This window comes from Arachis duranensis, chromosome 9 (genome assembly GCF_000817695.3).
Source record: "Arachis duranensis cultivar V14167 chromosome 9, aradu.V14167.gnm2.J7QH, whole genome shotgun sequence".
NCBI classification, from domain to species: domain Eukaryota; kingdom Viridiplantae; phylum Streptophyta; class Magnoliopsida; order Fabales; family Fabaceae; genus Arachis; species Arachis duranensis.
Genome location: NC_029780.3, coordinates 3,372,387 through 3,396,260, shown reverse-complemented (window position 1 = coordinate 3,396,260; position 23,874 = coordinate 3,372,387). Strand labels below are relative to the sequence as shown.

General features: G+C 32.7%; 5 protein-coding genes across 6 annotated transcripts in view; 2 read left to right on the top strand and 3 right to left on the bottom strand.

Moving 5' to 3' along the window:
• The window catches only part of LOC107463865 (L-type lectin-domain containing receptor kinase VII.1-like), a 4,000-nt gene extending 2,352 nt beyond the window's left edge, over nt 1–1,648 (bottom strand). Inside the window, exons 1-3 of the mRNA XM_052253938.1 lie at nt 1,407–1,648; nt 1,047–1,107; nt 8–812 (exon numbers count right to left, since the gene is read on the bottom strand). Of these exons, the coding sequence (XP_052109898.1) occupies nt 8–812; nt 1,047–1,107; nt 1,407–1,648 (1,108 nt within the window). The remainder of the gene's footprint in view (nt 1–7; nt 813–1,046; nt 1,108–1,406) is intronic.
• Nucleotides 1,649–4,392: 2,744 nt separating this feature from the next.
• On the top strand, nt 4,393–10,293 carry LOC107464066 (lysM domain receptor-like kinase 3). Its single transcript, XM_016082970.3, has 11 exons — nt 4,393–5,271; nt 5,981–6,058; nt 6,584–6,886; nt 7,441–7,586; nt 7,674–7,763; nt 7,865–7,970; nt 8,427–8,578; nt 8,664–8,761; nt 8,852–8,999; nt 9,317–9,424; nt 9,751–10,293. Exons 1-11 carry the CDS (start codon nt 4,668–4,670, stop codon nt 9,913–9,915), a joined length of 1,998 nt encoding a protein of 665 aa, XP_015938456.1. The 5' UTR covers nt 4,393–4,667; the 3' UTR covers nt 9,916–10,293.
• Nucleotides 10,294–11,359: 1,066 nt separating this feature from the next.
• Nucleotides 11,360–13,711, top strand: LOC107463947 (uncharacterized). 2 transcript variants are annotated; one of them, XM_016082847.3, is made up of 3 exons: nt 11,360–11,642; nt 12,177–12,287; nt 12,379–13,711. In XM_016082847.3, the coding sequence occupies exons 1-3, from the start codon at nt 11,424–11,426 to the stop codon at nt 13,489–13,491; spliced, it is 1,443 nt and encodes a 480-aa protein (XP_015938333.1). In that variant the 5' UTR covers nt 11,360–11,423; the 3' UTR covers nt 13,492–13,711. The 2 variants fall into 2 exon arrangements, with proteins under 2 accessions (XP_015938333.1, XP_020987754.1); XM_021132095.2 differs by having other exon boundaries at nt 12,174–12,287.
• Nucleotides 13,712–14,863: 1,152 nt separating this feature from the next.
• LOC107464047 (protein PAF1 homolog) lies at nt 14,864–20,046 on the bottom strand. The gene is given in 11 exon segments (XM_052254058.1): nt 14,864–15,287; nt 15,375–15,518; nt 15,602–15,673; nt 15,823–15,891; nt 15,991–16,077; nt 16,464–16,569; nt 16,733–17,016; nt 17,092–17,272; nt 17,362–17,469; nt 18,282–18,350; nt 18,592–20,046. Coding segments are annotated over 11 exon segments (2,133 nt in total). The 5' UTR covers nt 19,482–20,046; the 3' UTR covers nt 14,864–15,164.
• Nucleotides 20,047–21,212: 1,166 nt separating this feature from the next.
• On the bottom strand, nt 21,213–23,765 carry LOC107463946 (histidine-containing phosphotransfer protein 4). The gene is made up of 6 exons (XM_016082846.3): nt 23,635–23,765; nt 23,187–23,317; nt 22,982–23,053; nt 22,348–22,419; nt 21,946–22,018; nt 21,213–21,783 (listed from the first exon to the last, which is right to left on the bottom strand). The coding sequence occupies exons 1-6, from the start codon at nt 23,692–23,694 to the stop codon at nt 21,736–21,738; spliced, it is 456 nt and encodes a 151-aa protein (XP_015938332.1). The 5' UTR covers nt 23,695–23,765; the 3' UTR covers nt 21,213–21,735.
• Between the last annotated feature and the right edge of the window lie 109 nt (nt 23,766–23,874).

Here is a 23,874-nt window from a genome sequence, read left to right as displayed (position 1 = left end):
AGCAAACAAGTATCCGCATTCTCATTCTCTGATTCTTCTCCTCCCTCATTGTTCCCTTCTAAAATACTCACAACTTGTCTCATATTTGGTCTTGATTTTGGTTCAGGGTATGCACACAACAATCCCAACTGAAGAACCTTCTCAACTTGTTGCAGATTGAAGTCTCCTTTAGCACTTAACCTCTCATCAAGTGCATTCATTAGTTCCCCTTTAACCATTAGTCCCCACACAAACTCCACAAGAGGTGGCTTACCTTCTTCCATAGGCCTCCTTCCACACATGACCTCTAAAATCAAGATTCCAAACATGAACACATCCGTGCGAGTCAAGGCTTGTCCGGTCTTGATCACTTCTGGAGCCATGTAACCAACTGTTCCAACCAACTTTCTTGTGCTAGCAACTTGGCCATGGCTATGCATTCTTGCTAATCCAAAGTCTCCAAGCTTTCCATTCATATCCTTATCAAGTAACACATTGCTGGCTTTGATGTCCCTATGCAGAACTTGTTCTTCCCAACCTTCATGCAAATACAACACAGCAAAGGCCACACCTTTGATATTTCTTATTCTCTCTTCACAGTTCAGCATCATGCTCTCATCACAAAACACTCTCTTATCCAAACTCCCATTATCCATGTATTCATAAACTAACAAGAAATTTCCCATGTCTTTCTTGCACCATCCTCTCAGAGCAACCAAGTTTCTCTGCTTCAATCTTCCAAGGCTTGAAATTTCTGCTAGGAACTCTCTCACGCCGTCATTCTCTTGTGATATTCGCTTCACTGCCACCTCTGCGCCGCCTCTTAGAACACCCTTGCATTTGATAAAACATTCAAGTCTCAAGGATTCTATATTATACCTCAACAGAACAACTTCACTTTAGTTCACCTTAATTAATTATCATCCATTTCCAAAATACTAAACTTCTTCACATAATAAATTTCCTCTTCTTTGATAAAATTCAACAAATAAAGCACTAGTTTTCGCTGTTTCCAAATTACAATAGTAGGATCTAAGATTCTGAGGTTTGCATTGCAAATTCCGCACCAAACGCATAATTAGTTCATCACCGCGAATCAACAATTGCGAACATACTAAGCGTATTAAGCTAACGTGAAAAAAAAAAACAAAAACAGAACTCTACTTCACACACTATTGCATTAGCATTTATCAACGTAAATGGAAGAATAAGGGAAAAATAAAAATTAAATTAAATTACCTGAAGAGCCTTAAAATGAGAGAATCAGAACTCAAATCTTGTATCAGCTGCAGATTTCGAAGAAGCCTTGTTCTTACTCAACCGAAATATCCTCTCGTCTCTCTTCTGAATCACACTCACGTTCGTAATTGGTAACTGGTAAGGTTTCGTGTGATTAATCGTAATGAATGGAATACAATACTACTTACCATTCCACATTTCCTGGTGACTGCTTGTGCTTCGGTTCAAGGGTGTCGGAAGAGTACCCGTATGGATTGTGCGTTACAGCCACACCAGGATTCACCTGTGTTGATTTGCTTGAAATAGCTCTATGTATGTTCCTATGGCTCCAGAGAAACATCTTGCACCAAAGTCTCTTACTTCCATAAGGAAGAACTTGGCTTGAGGAATGCCTTCTCAACATAACTCTATCAGCACTGCAGTGAGTCATCACAGACCTGGGGCTTTTAAGATTAGCAGCCACTTTACCTGCTGTAAGTTCCTGTAAATTCTCGAAAGATTGCGACTTTGAATCTGGAAATTGATGAATTGTATCACCGAGAACATCCCTTCTTTCCAGGTTTGAGCATGATCGAGTGAGTTTGGGAGAATCCCAGGAGGCTGCAAATTACTTCACCATTTCACCGTTAGCCTTGAATTTGGGCTTGGGCAGGATAAGGGATTAGGGTTAGAATTTTTTTTTAATAGGAATTTAATTGTATTTTTAAATTATTAGAGATTTAGATGTTTGTAAAATAAAAAATTAAGGATATATTTGTCTTTTTATAAAAAATTTAAATATAATTTGGTTTATATTGTGTAAATTGATCGGAACAAACCGAATCTAATAATTATAATACGAATAATTAGGTTTATTATTTTTCTCTAATAAACCGATTTTATTTTGAATTATTAAAAAATAACTTATTAACCGGTTTAATAAAAATATCCAATCATATTATGCCACGTATGAATGTCTTTAAAAAAAGACATTTTTTGTGTCTTTATGTAAGTGGCCTCCTAAAAAAAATGGTAAAGGAGGAGCTCCTCTTTACTTATGTCGGTTTTCGAAAGTCAAAGAGAAAGAAGGTCAACGAATTATTGACTGGGATCTTCGATATTTTGACAATTTATCGGCGAGTTTTTTGTATGGACCCCATTGACTAAACTGTCTTTTTCCTTTGCCAGCTCTTTCTTCTTTGTATGCCTTTTCTTTTCCGTCACTTTTTTCATTTCCCATTTTACCCCTCACACCCAAAAATATCTCATATTCTCATTGCCATACACAATTAATATTTTTCAATACATTGCAATAAAAGAAAAAATCTTCTAACATGTACATATTCGATTGACCTTTGAATCAAATTAAATGATCTTTATTAGTGAATTAATGAGCTGAATTAGTACTTTGAAAGTACAAATTATATTGTATTAAATGAATTAATAGCCAAAGAAATTATCTGGATAGCAATTTAGAAAACAAATAAATTATTTTTTATTGTCATTTTCGTGGCCTTTAGCGAAACTTAACGTCAATATTTTTCATCGTTTTGTACTTTGATTATAAAGAAGGGTGGTACAGTCAAAGCGTGTTAGAAAGGATTATATAATAAATAAATAATGTTATAGATAAACGAGATATAAGATTAAATAATATATTATGCTAATTGAATTTACATTTTCTTTATATTTTGAATATATAAAAGAATCATGTGCTCTGAACCTATGGTTTGCATAATGTTTGCATATTTCACAAATCATGACTTATATATCTCTTATACTTAAAATAAGATCATAGCAAAATAAAAAATAAGGTAAAATATATTTGTTATCTCTAAAATTTAGTAAAAGTTTTGAAAATATTTTTCAGTTTTATTTTATTTTAATTTTATCTTAAAAAATTTTTATTTGTATTAAATATATTCTCGAGAACTAAATTTTTAAAAAATATTAAGATCAATCTAACAATAATGTATGAAAATTATACTTAATTTATTTGGGTAAAGATTGTTCTTATGAAATTGTTGTTAAATTGGTTTTAAATTTTTTAAAAAATTAGCCGTCAGAATATATTTGATGCAAATCGAAAACTATTGGACAAAATTAAAACAAAATAAAATTTAAAAATATTTTTAAAATTTTTATCAAACTTTAACGACAAAAAATATATTTTATCTTAAAAAATAATTATATTTCTCAAAAAGACTGAACAAAAAACATAACAAATTATTAAAATATCATTTAATGTGTTTAGTATTTTTTTAAGTGATTGGTCATATTATTTGTTAGATAATTTAGATAAAAATTTCATGTGCTGTTATTTTCATAACATATTAACATATTTAATAATTTTTAATTATTAATTTTATATGAAAACAATTATACATAAAATATCATCCATAATTTAATATATTTAATTTTAGTTAAGTAATAAATTTAATAATTTATTTAAGTATTAGGATTTTAATCATCGTTATCAAGACGGATTAAAAGACCAAAAGAATATTTACTATTTTAACTGGTATTTGGAGGGATTTTTTATTTTAATAAATAAATTAATTATAATAATTATCAAAATAAATAATTTAAAAAATATTATCGTGTAAACGAGATAATTTTGTATGTAAAATAGTGTAAACGAGATAAAACAAGTGGATGCAAATCGTATATCTATTTCGTTTACACTGCAAACGAGATACGAGATACATGTATTTTTAAAAAAAAAATTGAAAATAATAAAAAATATTAATGTTAATATTTATTATTTTTAATTTTTTTTAAAAATATATATCTCGTTTATAGTGTAAACTAGATACAAGATATACACGTTTTGTATCTATTTGTCTTATCTCGTTTACAAAATAATCGATATATATGCAAAATTATCTTATTTATAGTGTAAATGAAATAAGAAAAAAATATTTATTTCGTTAATTATTATAATTAATTATTTATTAAAATAAAAAAATTCGTAGTGGAGACATGACACAGGACAGAAGTGGTAATAATATTTAGTGTAGCGTGTCGACCAGGTGGGTGTTTTCTGAAGGATTTTGATGTCGTTTTCTTCTTTTTACTGTTTTGGTTTTTCAGTAACACTAACCAGTTTCCTCTCTAAAATACTCCAATGCTATTATTATGTTTTCACTCTCTTCATTCCTTTCTTCTTCTTCTTCAGAGCACTCTTATTTATTGCTTGGTTCCTACTATTTCTGCTTAATATATGGATTATTTTTATTCTCTTTTTCTTTTGGTTGAATTTTTTCTGTTCTAGTTGTACTATTGTCAATGATTTTCCTTCAAACTTGGATAAAGTTGTCTCTTTTAGTTTGAGCTAAGTTTTACTCTTGGATCAAGCTCTTTTTTTTTTCTTTTGCATCCCCTTGATTTCACTTTGATTCTAGTTTCTTGCTATATTCTGTGACCCTTTTGCCCAAAGTTCCAGTCTTTGATTTGCTAAAAAGCAAAGTATGGTTCTTGTACGGATACCCCATTTGAGGTTCTTTCTGTTTCTGCTTCTTCATATTCACTGCATCAGCTGCTACAACACCACAACAACACCATTGGGTTGTACGGACACAGGCCGTGTCTGCACCTCTTTCTTGGCCTTTAAGCCTCAACAGAACCAAAGCTTAGCTGTGATTCAAAGCATGTTTGATGTGTTACCCGGTGACATCACTGTTGAGGATAGTGGTTGGGACTATGTGTTCATAAGGAAGAACTGTTCTTGTGCCTATGGCCTCAGGAAGTATGTGTCTAACACCACTTTTACTGTGAAATCCAATCAAGGGTATGTGTATGATTTGGTTATGGATGCTTATGATGGTCTTGCTTTGCCTCCAAACACAACAAGGAGGGCTAAGAATGGTGCTGTTGTGTCTTTGAGGTTGTTCTGTGGCTGCTCTAGTGGCTTGTGGAACTATCTGATGAGTTATGTTATGAGAGATGGTGACAGTGTTGAATCATTGGCAAGTAGATTTGGGGTTAGTATGGATAACATTGAGAGTGTGAATGGCATTGGTAATCCTGATAATGTCACGGTTGGTTCGGTTTATTATATACCTCTTGATTCAGGTTAGTCTGTTGAATCCTATTCAAATCCCTTACTGCTTTTTAAGGTGATTGTGTATTGCAGCATATTTATGTATGTGAATATCTGTTTGAGATTGGTGTTTGGTTCTATATTGCATTATGCAGATAGAATATGAAAGTAGGGCTTCTTTAAATGAAGCCATAGATGGGAGTTTTATAATTGGGATTTGGGAATACTAATTCAATTGTAGTGACTTAGTGCTTTTAGAGAAAGGGATTTCAACCACAGAGGCCTAGCATAGTTGGTTGTTAGGTGGGAAGGATCCCATGGCCAACGGTTTAACGGTTTACCCCGTTAGAGGAGCTGCCATTTCGAAGGGATCGATTACTGTTATCGGTAGTAGGATTGATTACTGATTTCAAGACAGGTCATGCAACCACCAGCAGATGAGATGTGTTAACTTTGAAGTTTATGTGTCTATGTAACAAAATTGATTGTTAAATAAGAGCAACTTCATTTGGAGTGGGGTTGGGGTGGGGGATTAACATTGTGGTGGGAATTTTCTTGGATGAATTTGATGTGTACAATTACATGGACCTTATGTCTTTATCCACTTCATCTTTGTCCAGTAACTGCCAAACATACCCTTAGTGTTAGTACTGAACCAATGTCGAATTGCATATACGAAATGCAATAAAATTATGCAATCCTAATCCTGACTGCATTTTGAACTGTTTGATTGAATTGCAGCTCCGGGTGATCCTTATCCCATTAACAATACTGCTCCTCCAGCTCCTGTTCCCGCCCCATCTGTTGAGAATATCTCAGGTATGGATCAGCACATACTATGACAAGGAAAATTGTTCTTTTTTCCTTTTAACTTAAGCTAGGATTTCACAGTCTATTTGTCACTTGTCTTGTCGATTCTTAAACCGATAGAGATGTTAAACTTAAGGTTTCGATTGCAGGCATACTGTTTGCTGTCTTGTGCTTTTTTAGTTTACATTGATACCCAATTCTTTCTGTTTAAACTTCAAAATTGTGGAAGGAAAATTTAATCATGTGGATGCATATGCCTAGTTATAAGTCACTTTGCTTCAAATAAAATAAATCTATCTTAATGGCTTCATTGTCTAAATCTAACACGAAGTTTAGGTCTTGTGAGGGATTCTACATAAGTTGTGGTGGGTTTGGTTATTTGGATAGTGGTTTTGAGTAAGTTGAGATGCCATAAGCCTTGTGTAGAATCTTATCACAAAAATTAAATGATAAATAAAATAAGTACAAAAAGTGTCTTGTACTAATTTTGGTGAGAAGTGCTTTTCCTCCAATCTCTAATTTCATTTATTACAGGTGATCAAGTCGGTCGTAAGGCTCATGTACCTTACGGATGGATCATTGGGGGTTCAGGGGTTGGTCTTTTTATGGTGTTATTAGGCATAGTTCTCTGTGTTTCTCTGAAGTCATCAAATTGTCGCTCTGAAGCCAGAAGTAATGAAAAAGATGCTGAGGGGAAGATATCTCATAAGTTCCATATTCTTAGAAATCCAAGTTTTTTCTGTGGTTCTGGGAGGTATATATGTGGCAAAACTGTAGAACAGAAGCAAACTGATGCCGAATCCAGTAATCACACGATTACCGTTCCCAAAGTTTCAAGTAACCATATCTTCTAACTCAAGTCTTATATTGTACCTAAGATTTCAGCTTCATGTACTTTTTTTTCATGTACTGCTTAGTGAGCTTGAATATGCATAGTTTCTGTTTCAAGTACCTACATGTACATGCACACACTCCACAAGTATTATCAAAATAAAATGACATGCTGAATACGAGGATGCATGTTTATCTGAATGCCTGGAAGCTCTAGGTGTGAAAAAGCTCATTTCTTCAGGGTGTTGTATAATTAGCATGCATGCTTATTCAGTCATTCTGGCTGGTAGTTAAATTTGAATTGTTTTGATAAAGCTCAAAGTTAACTTGCACTGTTATTCAACTTATAAAAGCAACAACTTATTTTTCAGTTTTCATTATTTGATGAACTTGCATTTTTGGTTTCCAACACTGTTAACTTCCAAAATGCAAGCAATCCTGCGCTTGGATGCGTCACCTTTGGTTTTCTCATAACTTGGTTCTTCATTATATCTGTGTGCCAAAATGAATGATTTGTTGTTTAAAAATAGAATTTATAGATTCACCCTTTTCGATTGCAGCTCTTGGCCCTGATGTGTTTGACATGGATAAGCCTGTAGTTTTTACATATGAAGAGATTTTCGCCACAACTGACTGTTTCTCTGATTCAAATCTACTTGGTCATGGTACCTATGGTTCTGTTTACTATAGCCTTCTTCGGGATCAGGTTCGCGGTTGTACAAGTCAATTATAATTGTAGAATGAGACTAGTATCTTACTCATACTATATCTATATGTACTTGAATTCTTATAGGAAGTTGCTATCAAAAGAATGACTGCTATGAAAACAAAAGAATTCATGTCAGAGATGAAAGTTCTATGCAAGGTCCATCATGCTAATCTGGTAATATTTTCTAACCCAAATAAATGCATGCTTTAGTTTTGGAATCAATTGCTTGGTTTATTCCCAAAGTTTGAGTTGGATCTTTGGTTAATTTTGTCAAGGTAGAATTGATCGGCTATGCAGCTAGTCAGGATGAGCTTTTCCTTGTTTATGAATATGCTCAAAAGGGTTCACTTAGAAGTCATTTGCATGATCCTCAAAATAAGGGTAAGATTAAGATTATGCATCTATGTTTTGGCGTGTGATTCTTCTTTGGAGTAATTTTGGAACCATGCTAATTACAGCAATTGTCTGTTTCATTGTGATGATTGATGAGATGCAATGGCATTGGAAGTTTTCCAAATAGGTTAATGTGTTGAACTAATGCTAATTTTTGAATGCACTCTTTTGAATCCTAAAATTATTTGTTTGTCCTATTGTTCATCTTGTTCTGTCTTTGTCTCATTTGATCTTATGGAGTAATAATGTGAGAAAGTTGAAAGGGAAAGATTGACATATTATGTTGAAGTGGTTGAATGAAATTCCTAGTTTTGTTGTTATTCAGAGAAACACACTGCATTTTTCAAAATATGAGGCTTAAAATTGGTGTCAAGATTGCCAAGTTGGCATGCTTTGTATCATTCGTTCATGACGGTGGTTGTGATCATTTTTTTGTTTTGCTAGGTCATTCCCCACTTTCTTGGATCATGAGGGTCCAAATTGCTCTTGATGCCGCTCGGGGACTTGAATATATACATGAACACACTAAGACTCATTATGTCCACCGGGACATCAAGACGAGCAACATTTTGCTCGATGCTTCCTTTAGAGCAAAGGTACTAACCATTTTTAGACATCCTTCCATCATTTCTAAATTACTTGCATTTGTTGAGTCTCATATCTCTCCCTCTTTTTCTTTAGATTTCGGATTTCGGGTTAGCAAAACTTGTTGGAAAAACAAATGATGGTGAAGTTTCAACAACCAAAGTTGTTGGTACTTATGGATATCTTGCACCAGAGTATGTATTTTTCCCTAACAATTTTTCCAATTTACACCTGTAGGGTAAGAGAACTAAAATAAAAACATTTTGCTTAAAAAATTTCTACAGATACTTGAGTGATGGCCTTGCAACAACAAAGAGTGATGTCTATGCATTTGGTGTTGTCCTTTTCGAGATCATATCGGGCAGGGAGGCCATTATTCGAACAGAAGGAACGATGTCCAAAAATCCAGATAGGCGTTCACTGGCTTCTGTGGTAAGTTCAGCTTATAAGGCATCTTTGTGACTTATAGTTTAACATGCATATTAAACTACACATGTATTTATAGACGAATATATGGTGGATGATTTTCTGTGTGCACATAGCATTTTCGATTGTCAGGCCTTGATTTTCGGAAAATTTTATTAAGAGTACTCATGATTATGACCTCATCATATAGTCATGTATTGCATTTTATATTCAAAATTTGGCTGCAATGTACTTTGTGCATTTGAATTATGAAATCATGCTATCATATTTACACTGCCGCAGCATTTCGTTGGACTTTCGCCTTAACATTGGTCAAATTGCAGATGTTGGCAGTCCTTAGGAACTCGCCGGATTCCGTGAGCATGTCAAACATGAGAGATTATATTGACCCAAATATGATGGATCTGTATCCCCATGATTGTGTATTTAAGGTTGGTTAGTTTATCCGTTTTCACATATTATGAATATGGTTTAGGATATTTTGATATTTTAACCAAGAAAAATATATAGGACATTATTCAATTAGGCTCTTTTAGCTTTAAATATTTATAGTCAAATCCTTGTACTGTATAGATGGTTTTCAATCTAGTCCCTCTAGTGTTGAAAAATGGAAAAATGTTTATACAGTATAAGGTGACTTAGTTAGAATTGTTTAAATTATAAGGACTTGGATCAAAAATTGTACAACAAAAAAGGACCTAATTACTTTGGAGTTTAGACTCACTGTTTTCTTGTTCTTTTGGGGGGTGTGTGCTAGATGGCCATGCTGGCGAAGCAATGCGTGGACGACGATCCGGTCTTACGGCCGGACATGAAACAAGTTGTGATATCTCTCTCACAGATTCTTCTTTCTTCAATTGAATGGGAAGCAACTCTGGCAGGGAATAGCCAAGTATTTAGTGGCCTTGTTCAGGGAAGATAGATAGTTTACACACTCAACATATCTCACTCTTTCACTCACCATTTCAACAGGATTTCTGTTTTTTTTTAATCTTTATCCTGCCCTATACTCCTTATTTTGTTTTATTTTATTTTATATATTTTTGGTTGATAATTATGTGTCCATAGTAGATACCTACCTGTGATTATGGACCTATAGTGGGTCAATATCTTATTTTTGGCCATTTATTTTTCATGAATGTCTTAGCTTAAGCTATATACAATTATACATATATATCATGGTTTCCAATATTTAGAAAATTTTGGATGTAACTAAGGATATATTATGATGATGATGTTAAGGAAGGAAAATATTAATCTTGGGTTTGTAATGATACTGGATGTTGTAATTTGACATTAATCTATGCATGTTTATATTCTTTGATCCCTTGCATTTTTTCTTCTCTAGTAGTGTTTACTTTTGCTTTCATTTTGTGATGATGAAAATTATCTTAGTAACTGGAAATTTAAAGTAAAGAGATTTAAATAAAGGCTAATGGTATTATCAAAAATGTTGGTTGTCTAAAATACTTCAAAATCCATATAAAAAAAACAAATATATGGGTATACAAAAAATTAATATTATTTGTATAAAATATACGTTAAAAATATATAAAATAATATATGTATCTATATATAAAAATTGATTTGATAACTTATTTCTTATATATACATAATATTTTTTATATACACAAAATATATAAAACAACACGTGAATACGTATCATTTTGGTAACCCAACAAGCAATAAAAAAAAGTAAGTTTTTAAAAAACTGCAACAAATATATAAGTCTTTAAAGAAAATAAAGTATAAAGTAAATTTAAGAAAATAATTTGTGAAGAACTTAAAACTTAAAAGTCTTAACAAAGAAAGTATCAAATTAATCTATAAAAATTACAATATTAGACATGATTTTTATTTTGTTAATGACTTGTTTATAGGTTGCGATGTTTATAGACACGAATACCGAATATAAAATTGTATTTGATAGATAAGACATGGACAAATATTATATCTAGAGACATTAAAATAGTGTATTTTGTATCTATCTTAATAAAAAAAATACAAAGATACAATTTATTTTTATTTTTTTATTATTATTTTTATTAATTTTTTATAATTATATTTTTATTATTATATTTTTTTCAATTTTTTTTAATAAAAAATAAAAATAAATTAAATTTTTATAATTTATCTTAATTTATTACCTTTGTGTTTTGTCTTGTCCTTTTAAGATAGCGCTCGCAAAATTTGTTCAAGTGCTTGATACTTTTTTTCCCCTTTAAGATATTACAAGTACATTGCAAAATTTGCCTTTATTTTTGTCTTAAAAATCTATAGATCAATTACAAAATATTTAAGGGCAAAATAGTAGATAATATATCATAATAGAGTGAAGGGCAAAATAGTAAAAACGGGGAATGAGTTTGATGAATTGAAAGCCGCGTTGGCCGTTGGTGAAAATTCAAAAAAGAGAGAACGAAGAAGACAATGATGAAGGCCAGGAACCCTCTCACTGATTTATCGAACAATCATAATCGCACTGCACCACCACCAACAACTACTATGAAGATGAAGATGAAGAAGAACAATAAGAAGATTGAATCCGAGAATTCGAATGGCGGTGAATCGTTGAAGGACGAACAGGAGGACAACGCTCTCGATCACTTGCTTCTGGTTCAGTCCAATCTCTCTTCACTTCTCCATCAGGTACCTTCCATTCCCCCTAATTCAATTCATTTCACAACTGCTTTTGCTTTATGCTGTAACATTCTATGCTTTTTGCTTAGTAGCTTTAGGAAATGGTAGAGTTTACTTAATCCCTCTTAATTAGTTTGATTTGAATCTGTTAATTGTTGTAATATGCCGACATTGGCTTGTTCGAATGAATCGTAGGCGAGATTGTTCCCTTTCTAGTGGTTTTGACTTTTGAGTTTGAGCCCTAGGGATGAAGGGGAAAAATTCATGGAGAGTTCGTTACTCAAAAAAATTGAGTTTAGTTGTTATAGCCTAAATGCTCTTTCGATGTTAATTTTTGCTATTCACAAAACGTATGGAACCGTACGATTGAGTATACTAACTTCCTGAGGAGTTTCAAAGCTGATTTTTATTTTGTCCTGCTCAATTTGATAGGAACACAGTTCATCTATCCAAGTGATTTGTTTATTTAATTACAATTTGGCATTTTACGCTTGGTTACAGTAGAACAACACATGAATCAATGGGTTGAATTTGGATTAGCAGGTTGATGAGCTTGTTGTTCAAGCATTCAAAGTCAAGAATTTAAGCAATGAGGGGAGAAAAGAAATCAAGTGTTTCTCCGATTTCTTGTCTGATATGCATTCATCTTTGAAGGTCAAAGCTCTATCTTCTGTTGCACTTTATACTCTTGTTTCTGTTCATATTTCAAAACTGAATGCTGGGGGTTTGTTGTTTCCAAATGCAGCCTTGGGTGACCAGGTTTCAAAATGTGCTTTCTTCGCCCTCTGTAGAGCTCAAAAGTAAACCGCCTCAAGCTTTGAAGGGTAATTCAGTTTCTTCCGATGATAGCGATGAGAGCAATGTCAGTGAGAGTCTCGAAGAGCCCACAATGGACTCTCTGATCTCTCCTTCTCCCCTTGTTTCGTGGCATGCCAACTGTACTATTCAAAGAGGTAGACAAATGTTCATGCTCACACCCCTTCCAATATCAAAGAAATTATCATCTAAATTCCGGGAACCATCAAAATCGGAGTTCAATAAATTGGCTTCCACCAATGATGTTGGGACATCAACCTTTTTAGCCGTCTCTAGAAATATGAATGATTTGCTGGACAGTGTTGTAGTGAAGTCAACTCCAGCTAAGCCTGCCCCTTCTCTTGCAAATGAAGAAGCAAATAATCAAGAGCCCAAAAGGGATAGCTCCATACTTGTTATGATGACTCCGCGTTTTAGAATGTCACCTCCAAAATCTTGCGTCTTGCTTGAACCTATATCTGAAATCCATCATCTTGGTGACATAAAGTCTCGCAAGTCCACTCCATTTCCTCTTGGGATTCATTATAGTGATTCAGAGGATTCTGAGTCTCCTAGTAGTGGTAATGATGCTTTACAGGGTTTGGCATTAAAATCTCCAGAGGTCAAAGAAACACAGAAGATTCCTAAGTCAGGAATTGGAAAGAAAATAATAGAAGCATCACCATGCTGGCTTACCTCACCCCCGAAATCCTGTGTTCTGCTGGAGCCACTTGATGAGAAATCAATGGACATGGAGAATGCTGATAATGAGTCATCTATTCAGATATCTGACTTGGTTCTTAGCCATCAAATAAGCAAATTGAAAGATGAGGTTGGTCACGGCCTATCACGTATTGAGAACACTCCGATGTGGCGCGAACCTCAAAGCACTTTCCGAACAGGTAAACATCCTGGTGAAAATACTTTGAAGAAGGAACTATGGACTAAGTTTGAGGCAGCATCAAGTTATGGGTTTCAACCCAAGTTGCCGGCAGTTGAAAAGGATGCTCCAAAAGGGTTCCTTGACCTGCTGGAAGAAGCTTCTTGTGATGAATTGAAATGAAATATGAAAATGTCAAAAATCTAAGTAAACAAATAAGTTCTCTCATTAGAAAAATTTTGATATGTACTTGCTGGTTTATATTGGCATCCAATTCGTCTAATGGGACAAAAGCACAAATGTATACTTGGGGGGAATGCTTGCTAAAAACGTGCATTGGCTTCTAATGTTGTATTTTATGAATTATGTTCTGCCTTTATCATATAGATATTGATATTACAGTTTTCCCCTTTCTTCTTTTCTAGCTAGTATGTTGTGACTTGTGAGCCTGTGACAGAGTCATGAGTTCAAATTTAAGAAACAAAGCTACTTTTAAGAATGAGGCTGTGTCCACACCTAATCAAGTATGAGCTTACTTTAAGTAGATGTTTGATATTAGAATAACATATTTCAAAATTATCCATATTATATTTCAAGTGGTCATCATCACACCTCTATGAAAATTGAAAACTATAAAACTATCAGAATGACCATCTAACCGGTAAATTTTCAAATATTACATTAAAGTTTATAAATTATATAACAAATTTTAAATATGATCATTTTCTTGAAAATTTTTGTTAACATAACTTAATAATTAGCAATTATTTTACTAGTTAATGTGCCAAATACTCTTTAAATATGATAACTTCATACTTATCTTTCTATCTAATAAAATTTCAAACAAAACTTAGATGAGAGATAAAAATCGAAAAACTGAGACTAAATTAAATCTATGTATTATGTTTGATGTAAAATATACAAGATGTGTTATATTTTAATATTTTATTTAGTTCAAAATAATAGGGATATATTTATCAAAATATCTTTAGTCGTTAAAAAAATATTAAAGTTTTAGTCTCCAACCACAGAAATTTTAATCCCTTATTTCTCCACTTCTCCAACCACAGAAATTTTAATCCCTTATTTCTCCACTTTCTAGATGTACTGAAAAAATTGAAATATTATATCCCAAAAACGCAATACTAAATCCCAATTTTATTGACGAAAACAAACACTACCTGAGTTCCACTAGATAAATTGAATATATAGATTATTAAACAACATTATTATGCCCTGTCAGCTATCATATTTTAAAGCCCACATATGCTAGTTGTGAGATTTCATGTTAAAAACCATTCATCCACTCAAGTTATTTATACAAAACAAAAATTTTATGACTTGAGCTCATCTCATGTACTTAAGGTAATTACTAATTAGGGTGTCAAAATATCATAATCTACAACAGCAACAAAAACTGCTAAAATCTGCATTAGAATCAGAATGCTACAACACTAGAAGCCTAGAACTGATAAATGCCAAAATAACACATTCACTGGCAAGCAAAAGCTTAAAGCTGTTCAGTGTTCACCAAGTGAAAAAAGCATTCAGAGCAGTGACATGCCTTTTTCTCCTTTTTTTTATTTTTACATATAATTGTTTCTCAAAAATTTCTATTTTTTGTTGTATTAAAATGAAATTCTATATTAACTTTAAAAGCTTCCTACAATCTGAAAGTATATCCAGTGAATTGGGTTAAAAACGAACATGAAAAAAAAAGGGGGTTTGTCATTGGTTTTCCTTCAGCGAAGCAGCAACACTTCTACAAACTCGGCCATCGGCGCAATCTGCCGCCAACCAGCCACTACTTTGATGAGCAAGTTTGCATTAAAGACAGTAGCATTTGCATAAAAGAATTAATCAGACATGTCATCTTCAGCTCCACTAGATTGATAATTGTGTCGATGATGCTGTTCAAGATCATCATCCATTTCTAGACCCCTTCTCTTTGATGTACTGGCTTTCGAACTTGTATAAACCTTCAAAGCATCATTGATATATAGCAAATTATTTTGCAAATTCTAATTAATGCAGTGACAAGCTTAAACAAAAATTCAGTGCCATACCTGTGAATCCTTTCGCTCAATTGCTGCAACACTTGACCTCCGCCGTACAGTCACTCTTGCAGGTATTGGAAATTGCTCGACCTCATCACTTGATCTTCCCTCTTTAGCCCTCTTTTTTCTTAAAACAAGTTTTGTTGGAAGAGGCTGCATGTGAAACTCAATTTAAACAGAGAGAAAACCAATAAACTATTATTAGTTGAGAAAGCGATATTGGTTCCATAAAATACCACATAACGTGCTTCTGACTCATCAAATGCAACTAGGAATGTTGTAGGGTCATCTGCATCATCACCCCGAACCTATTGAGACCAAAAAATGAAAAATTGGCAGCTTAGTTCGAAATGAAAAAAATTTTTAAAAAGGAGTTAATTTTAAATTAGCTATATAAATTTAAAACCAAATCATGATGTGATTTCACTCTTTTAACTATGAAAATCTTGCCACATACATCCCAGTGATACTCGCGAACCCAAGAATATGAGACATCTTCATTTTCATCATATATATCCTTTGACAGCTGCCATCACAAAGTACAGAAATAAAAAGTTAATCAAAACTGTTAATAAAAAGAATGAGCATTTCAAAATTGAAATCCATATTTAAATGTAATGCATACCTGTCCAGGTGTTGGGGTCATGTAAGCCAAAAATTTCTCAGGATTTGCAGGATCTGAGCCGGTTGCAACATAACTTTTCATAAGTGCCTGCATACAACAAATAGTAAGAGTTCTCTTCAATTGCATAACAGTGATACAATACTCCTAATCCTACCAATGAAACCATAACAAGAATATAACACTCCTAATCCTACCAAATAAACAAACATTAGAGGATTACTTCAAAAGTCAATTCCAGGCAACACTAAGTATTCATTAAAAAACCACGAGAACAATTTAACAAGACACAAGGTTGCAAACAGTTGCAGTAAAGGCATAACTGCTTTCTATATTGCCATATGTGCTATTTTAATTTTTTGATCAGCCTTTCTCCAGATTTTAAACTTGAAACGAAAATGAACATTTTTTTAAATAAAAACACAGAAATTGATTATGAATGTAAATCATCCATACAAGTATGCAACACAGCTTACCTTTGATTCACAGGCATCGCGAACAGATTTGTCCAACTTACTATACATTTCTGAATCAGCTGTAGGAGCATTATCAAATGCAGCAATAACAAACTGTTCATCATACCTGCAAAGTAGTATAGAAGGCAGCTCAATCAATATGATAAGATATAATGTCATATAGCAGGTCTTCCTTCTAGTATGAAAAACTAAGACTCTACATTCTTAAAAATAACAAATTAATAGCTTGGCAGGATAAGTAATAATCTCGCGTATATCTGGTGCCTTACCTATCAAAATCAGGTAACAAAGGCAAAACCTCAACAGGATACAAAGATTTGTTGGTTGCATGAACAGGGCGTGACTTAGCTGCTTCAAATGATGAGAGAATTCAAAAATAATTGTGAAATATAATTATCTTTCACATATTAATTTCTTTGTCAAAAATACCTTACAAAATTTAAATTACTCAGATGGATCAACTGGTATATGCATACCTACTGTTACGACTGTCCAACATGCTGCGGCCTCCTCTCATCTCTCTCAGCTCCTTAGCTTGTTTTTCGGTTAAAGACTACAACAGGATGTTCATAAACTATTGTGCATAGAGAGAGTAATGCATCATCATATTTACATATACGTGTGTTACCTGTTTTGTTGAATCCATGCTGAGGGGAGATATATATTGTGTTTTCACAAGCCAAGCTACACCTTTATCAGTAGGCCTGTCTTTTCTTTTTAAGCCGTCTTTCTTTATAGGAGTAGCCGCAACATCATCTCGCAACAAATCTTCGTCTTCTGGAGCAAGAGGTAGTCTGACACTGGGAGGGCTGAGAGGCGAATAAAAGAGTTCATCAAACCTTCTGATTCAGCATGTCATTGAAGTATGCAAAATTATTAAAGGGGTTAGGAATAATACTTATAAACACTGAGGTCAAGCAGGTCCAGAGGAATCCCAAGATCTGGTTCCACAAAAAGTTTGGGTTTGTACATTTTCTCCAGCGACGTGATTGTATATTTCGTATATCTGGGCAATGCAGATAAAATTTCCAAAAGTACACACATTAGCACAAGTATACTTAATTGTTAAAGTACTATTTTGAAACAAAAATCAGTGCCTAATAGATAATACATCACCATAAATCTTTAAGACTTACAAATAAAAAAAAAAACAATTTCCATCCTTACATCATATCTTCTTGGACAATGGGTATCTTACAACTTTACAAGTAAGCCCAACAAAACAGAAGATGAGCTTGGCCATTTACAAATTAACCACTGTTAGCTTATCCCCAGTTTCCCCATGTCTCTAACACTCTATCAACCAAATGGAGAACCATGCTTCATCAACCTCTATCCCAGAAAGCATACAGGGAATGGAAGTATCAAGTGACAGACGACTAGAATATGATAGTTAAGAAAAGTAAATCCTAAAGAATTGGTGAAAATTATGTATAATTTAGATGTTTAAAAGTGGCTACATGACAATCAATAGATCAAATTATCAACCCTTGACTTTCATTGATTGCCAAGAATCACTGCTCCCACGAAGTATGTCCTTGTAAGTTGCAATATACTTGCAGGGCATATCCAAAAAAGTACCTCACTATTATACATCATGTCTATAAATGTTGCAATAACTTAGATGTTTTCCAGCTCTCTCAACTGAGAAAGGGTAGTCCTCTTCGTCTCCTCCCACACTTGAGAACATTTATCACTTAATTGAAAAAAATATATATACTTATTGGATAGGTGAAAGTAGCACAACACAAATCAATATTATCTCATCAATAGGATCGAATTTCTATAAATGTAAAAGAGAGCAGCAAATGTACATACTGATCTTTATCCCTCTTGAACGCCATAAGCTTAGGTTGTGCACTTGGATCTGGAAGTTCATTTCGGAATCTTAAATGAGAATACACATTAAAATTGAGTCAGTATTTGAAGTAAACACTAGAGGAGATTTAGGATCATCCACAACAACAATCCATTTGTCTGCTTATGAATCATCAGTAACACTGAATAATGTAACTCAATTGAGAAAAAGCAAAGGATTCTTAAAGACAACACAATCATACATAATTCGAGATTCTCATATCCAATCAGAAATTTATTTATCCACCAACAGCAAAATCTACATACTCACTTCATTTTGCACAAAAATGTTGTTGGCTTTTTCAACCTATTTTCAATTCTCTCCGCACTCAATAAGGGTGTAGTTCTCTTCTCTGCTGCCATTCGAGACCCTGCAACCGAACCCGAACCATGCCCCTTCCCAGATGACATCATCTGAGTCTTCTGCAAGACACTGTTCTGTGATTCCTTCAGCTGCTGCCTATGCTTCTCTTCTTGCCTCTGCTTCTCAAATTCTCTCTTCTTCCTTAACCTCCTCTCTTCTTCTGTCTCAACCCTCCCCTGCACCCCGTTCGGCTTCTTCCCTGGCATTGGAGGAACAGCAGAAGGCTTCTGCTGTTTATGAGGATTTCCATGATTTGAATGCTCATAACCTTCCTTTATCGGCCCTTTATCTCGGCTATGCATCCGCCTCTCATCCTTTGGTGGCGGCGGGGGAGGAGCTGAAGCAGGAGGAGGAGGCGGCGAGGAAGGTGGAGGGGGTGGAGGTGGGATAGAATTGCTCGGCGGAGGCGAAGATGGAGGCAGAGGGGGAGGTGGTGGAGGTGGCTGCTGCCCATACTGAGAGTATTGACTAGAAGGGTAATACATAGGAGCACCATGTGAAGAAGGCGGTGGTGGAGGTGGAGGCGGGTATGAATTTTCGGGTGGTGGCGGTGGAGGTGGTGGATAAGGGTAGGGGTGATGGGAAGGAGGAGGAGGTGGTGGTGCAGCACCCCCACCATGAGAATGGAAATTTGAATTTGGGGGCATTTGGTTATAAGGTTGTGGAGGGAATGAATTTGAAGTAGAAGGGTCTCCACCAGCACCACCAGCACCACCATAACCACCACTCCAATTCTGATTATACTGATGGTTAGGGTTTTGACTAGATTGCGGAGGGAAGGGCCTGTAAGAGGCCATTCCTAATTTCAATTTCAATCACCACAAAAATTCACACACAACAAAAAAGCTCAACTCAACTAAATTCCCAAAACAAAAATCACACTATCTAGGTTTAAATATCGCTAAGGTTATCTGGTTATTCTTCTTCTTGTTCTTATAAAGTTCCTTCTATTATCTTCAAAATTTGAAATTCAAGCTTAACAGAGGTAAACCCTAAAAATAATAATCAACGACAAAACTTGATTCCGAAACATAAAGCTCGCAGAAAGTAATAATAACAAGTTGTAAGAGTAACCCAAAATTGCAAAACTGAAAATTGGTGCAAGAATTATAATGGGGGTAGAATAATGTACAGAATGTGAAGACGACGGGGAGAATTGGAAGAAGCAGAATCTGAAGAATGTACAAAGAAATCTATGAATCGATAAGAGATAGTGAAGAAGAAGAAGAAGAATGGGAAGTGGGTTTTGTTCGTCGGAGTGTTGTTGAGAACTGCGAATGAAAGCAGCTCGGTAGTCGGTACGGTACGATCTCTAACAAGCTCTATTTTTCGTTTTCAGGTTTTCTTTCTTTTCTTTTTTTTTAATAATTTGGATTTTGTATAAAGTATTTCTTGGAGGGTTTTAGTATGAAATTTAATTAGAGATTGTGTTTGGGATTAGATAGAGGATTTTAAAATTTTGAAGAACTTTAAATGATATGTAATTAAATTATTGAAATTTAAATATATATATATATATATAATTTTAAAACATTTTGTTTGTGTATAGAATAAAAAATTTTATCTATGACAAGTTTGATTTTAAAATTTTTCATTTTTTATTAATAAATTTGTAAGAAAGAAATCTGTTTTTGAGATTTTATTCTCTCATTAGAGAGAGAGAGTATTTTAAATTATCATTTTAAATGAAATAAAATATTTCATAAAAATACTTAGAATTTTGTAAATGGTAAATATATATATATACAATTATCATCGTATGAAATTAATAGATAAAAATTATTAGATAATAATTTAATTAAATATATTAAATAATAATTTTTAATTATCAATTTTATATAAAAATAATTGTATATAAATTTGTACTTTTATAAAATATTCTTATTAATATTCAAACAAAATATTTTAAGAATACTTTTAAAAGTACATTCTTCCAAATGTCTTATACTCTTATCTAAACACATTTTGAATTTTTTTTCTTTTTTTGGATTTAATTAATAAGGAAAAGGAAAATTTTTATAAGCTATTTGTCCTAAACAAAGTTTTAACTTTTAACATTGAATTTTAAAGGGTTAATTTAGTTATAAAAAAACTAGAAAGCAACATTAATTAAATAAACTAAATATGTNTTAATATTTTATTAATTAATTAAAAATAAAATATGAACGAGATGACACCTAATACATCCCAAGTTTGGGCTTAGTCTCTGGGCTAAAATAATTCCCAAAATGGTATCTTGACAATTAGATCATGAATAATCATGGGCTTTAATTTGTTTTTGGAATTGTTAATTCTTTAAGCACGTTCACTTTTTTTTGTTTTTGGTATAATTAAGCACCTTCACTTTGACCTGGACAAAAACTACTGTTTTTGTTGCTCAGGTTATCTTTCCAGCCCAACAAACCAAAAACTAATATATCGTATATCTAAACTTCATTTAAGGGTTTGTCGTTGATCAATAAATTACTGGAATACTGTTATATTACTTGGCCGTTTTTAGTTAAGTCAACACAATACTACAAATGATCTGCACTTCTAATCAATGAAATTACGTTAACAAGAGAAAACAAAATAATACGAAATTTTTGTCTCCAGAAAATAAAAGAAGAAAGAAAATATCACTTTGAAGACTATTTGGATGACATTAGCATAGTTTCCAGGCTGGAATAATATTACATTATAATACCATGTATATATATAGTATAGTATAGTATAAAGTACAAGAACAAGATTCCTACAACATTCGAAAACAAAATTGATATTTGGAAAACCAAATATCTAGAGGAGCCAACATCACTTTCCTACTCTTAGCTTCTTGGTGATTTTTTTTTTTTGCTTTTTTATGTTACAAAATTCACCAATTGCATTTGCCCTTGTCATCTCCTGATTTTCTTGGTTGATCTTTTTCTTTTTTATTCAAAAATATTATATGTACATTAAAAACCAGTCATCATATATTTATGTATATTTACATATTTTATTTCATATATTTTCGATATACATATTTCTACATATGACTGATTATTAATATACGCGCAACACAATTGGTTTTTATTTTGGACGACATGCTGTCTCCATGGGTCCGGCTTGCCTAGCCAACTGAAAAAAAAAAAAATTCAATTAACAACATTAATGATATTATGGGTAAGATATTATTTTGACCCATATTTCATTTAAATATAATTTTCTTAGCAATATGAATTACAATATATTTTTTTAGTAATATTATATTTTACATATAACCCACTTACATATACTAACCTGAAAATAAGCTTCAAGTTTCTTTCTAAGTGAAGCATATTCTTTCTTCAATTGTTGGAAGGTCTTCATGCATCTGAATATTCACACAATAACATTACTATTATTACTTAGGATAATTTACAAATTAGGTAAGTGGAAAATGCCATATCTTGTATATAATAATAAATAATTTAAAAAAAGGCATATATAAGCAATAATTAAATGCTAGCTCTTTAATACCATGTCATGATACCACTCATCCCAAAAGCTTCAGCTGATGAGAAAATATAACACTAATAATTATATCTCTAATACTCCATAAACCTCCATTGTACACATTGTATAAATATTTCATTGGCTCCTCATACTTTTCTATTTTTTTAACATAAGATATATAGGAAACTTGTGTGAAAGATACATTACCCTTCAGCATTTCCTGTCCTACAATATTCCCTAAAGAGAGTGCACTCTGCTTTCACCTTTTTGGCTCCGATGCTACAAACCATTACAAAAAAAGAGAATGAGTCTAATTATATGATTAAGATTCTTTGTTGTGATAAAGCCAACACAATAGTATGTACTTGATGATACTTTTTAATATTAATCAACTTAATTTATTATAATAATTAATAATAAATATAGTAATTAATCATGTTTGAGAGATAATAAAAAAGGAGTTCTAAGTAAACAATGACTATCTTAAATAATATGAACAATTATCAATCAAATAAAAATATACTACACCTTTAAATTATTCACTTAAATTTTAATATTAAAATAATCATCCGTATACCTAATAAAATGAACATCCAATCTATCAATTGTTCACATTATTTAGTATTTTCATTGTCTACCTATACTTTTTCTAATAAAAAATCAGCTCAAATAATTTAAATTTATCTTATTTAATATTTATTAATTATCACTAAAATAATTATATAATTCTAGACGTAATAAATATATAATTACGAATATTATAGATATAAAATTATAAATATTATATTATATAAGATAACTTTAAATATTATCTCTCTAATATTTTCGCACAATAATTTACCTTGAACTGCTTCCTTTGAACTGATGCATAAGTGTGTCCAGTTTGTTGAAATCCAATGTGTGTCTCTCCTTCCTAATAATAGTGATAAGCACAAGAATGAATATAATGAAGCAACAATAATATACATTTTATACATTTTTCTTAAAAGCAGGTAATAATTAAGAAAATGATAAAAGCAATATTATTAATTAATTAGTTAACTTACAGTGCTTGCTCTATGCTTGAGATAAGGCGAGATGAATCACGGTAATAAAGGGTGACAATTTCTTCAACAAAGTTTGGATTAGCATCATCTGATAATTCTTCCAACTGGATAAATTGTTCATCCAATAATCCCTACACATACACAAAACTAATGTTCAAAATTCAACTCAAACTAATAACAGAACAATATATATGATAAAATTTCTTAGTGATCTCTTATACATTGGTATTGCAATCATGTTTTTTGTTGTGCGTTTAATTTCTCTTAAGTGGGTGTAATTTATTCCAAAAACCAAGTTAAGAGTCAGAGATTACCTTACACTTATAAAGATTATCAGGCTTTTAATTTTAGACAATGTGCGACTTATTGATATGTTATCATAAATTATATATGTATAGAAACAGAGTCATTAGATTATGCAAGACAAGAAGATATAGATGTTAAGAACCTGATCAAAAAGGGATTGTTTCATGGCAGCAACTTGCCTCCTTGGTTGGCTTCTCTCCATTGCAGGAACAATTGGGAATTGAGAGGAGACAGAGGACTATATATTATATTTGATTTTCTGAAGGGTTAGGTAATGATATGATATGGAAGGTGTGGGGAACTGAAGGGGTTTTTATAGCAGAGGAAAACATGATATAAGTCATGTGTCTAAGAGAGAGAGAAGCAAGAGACAAAAAGATTA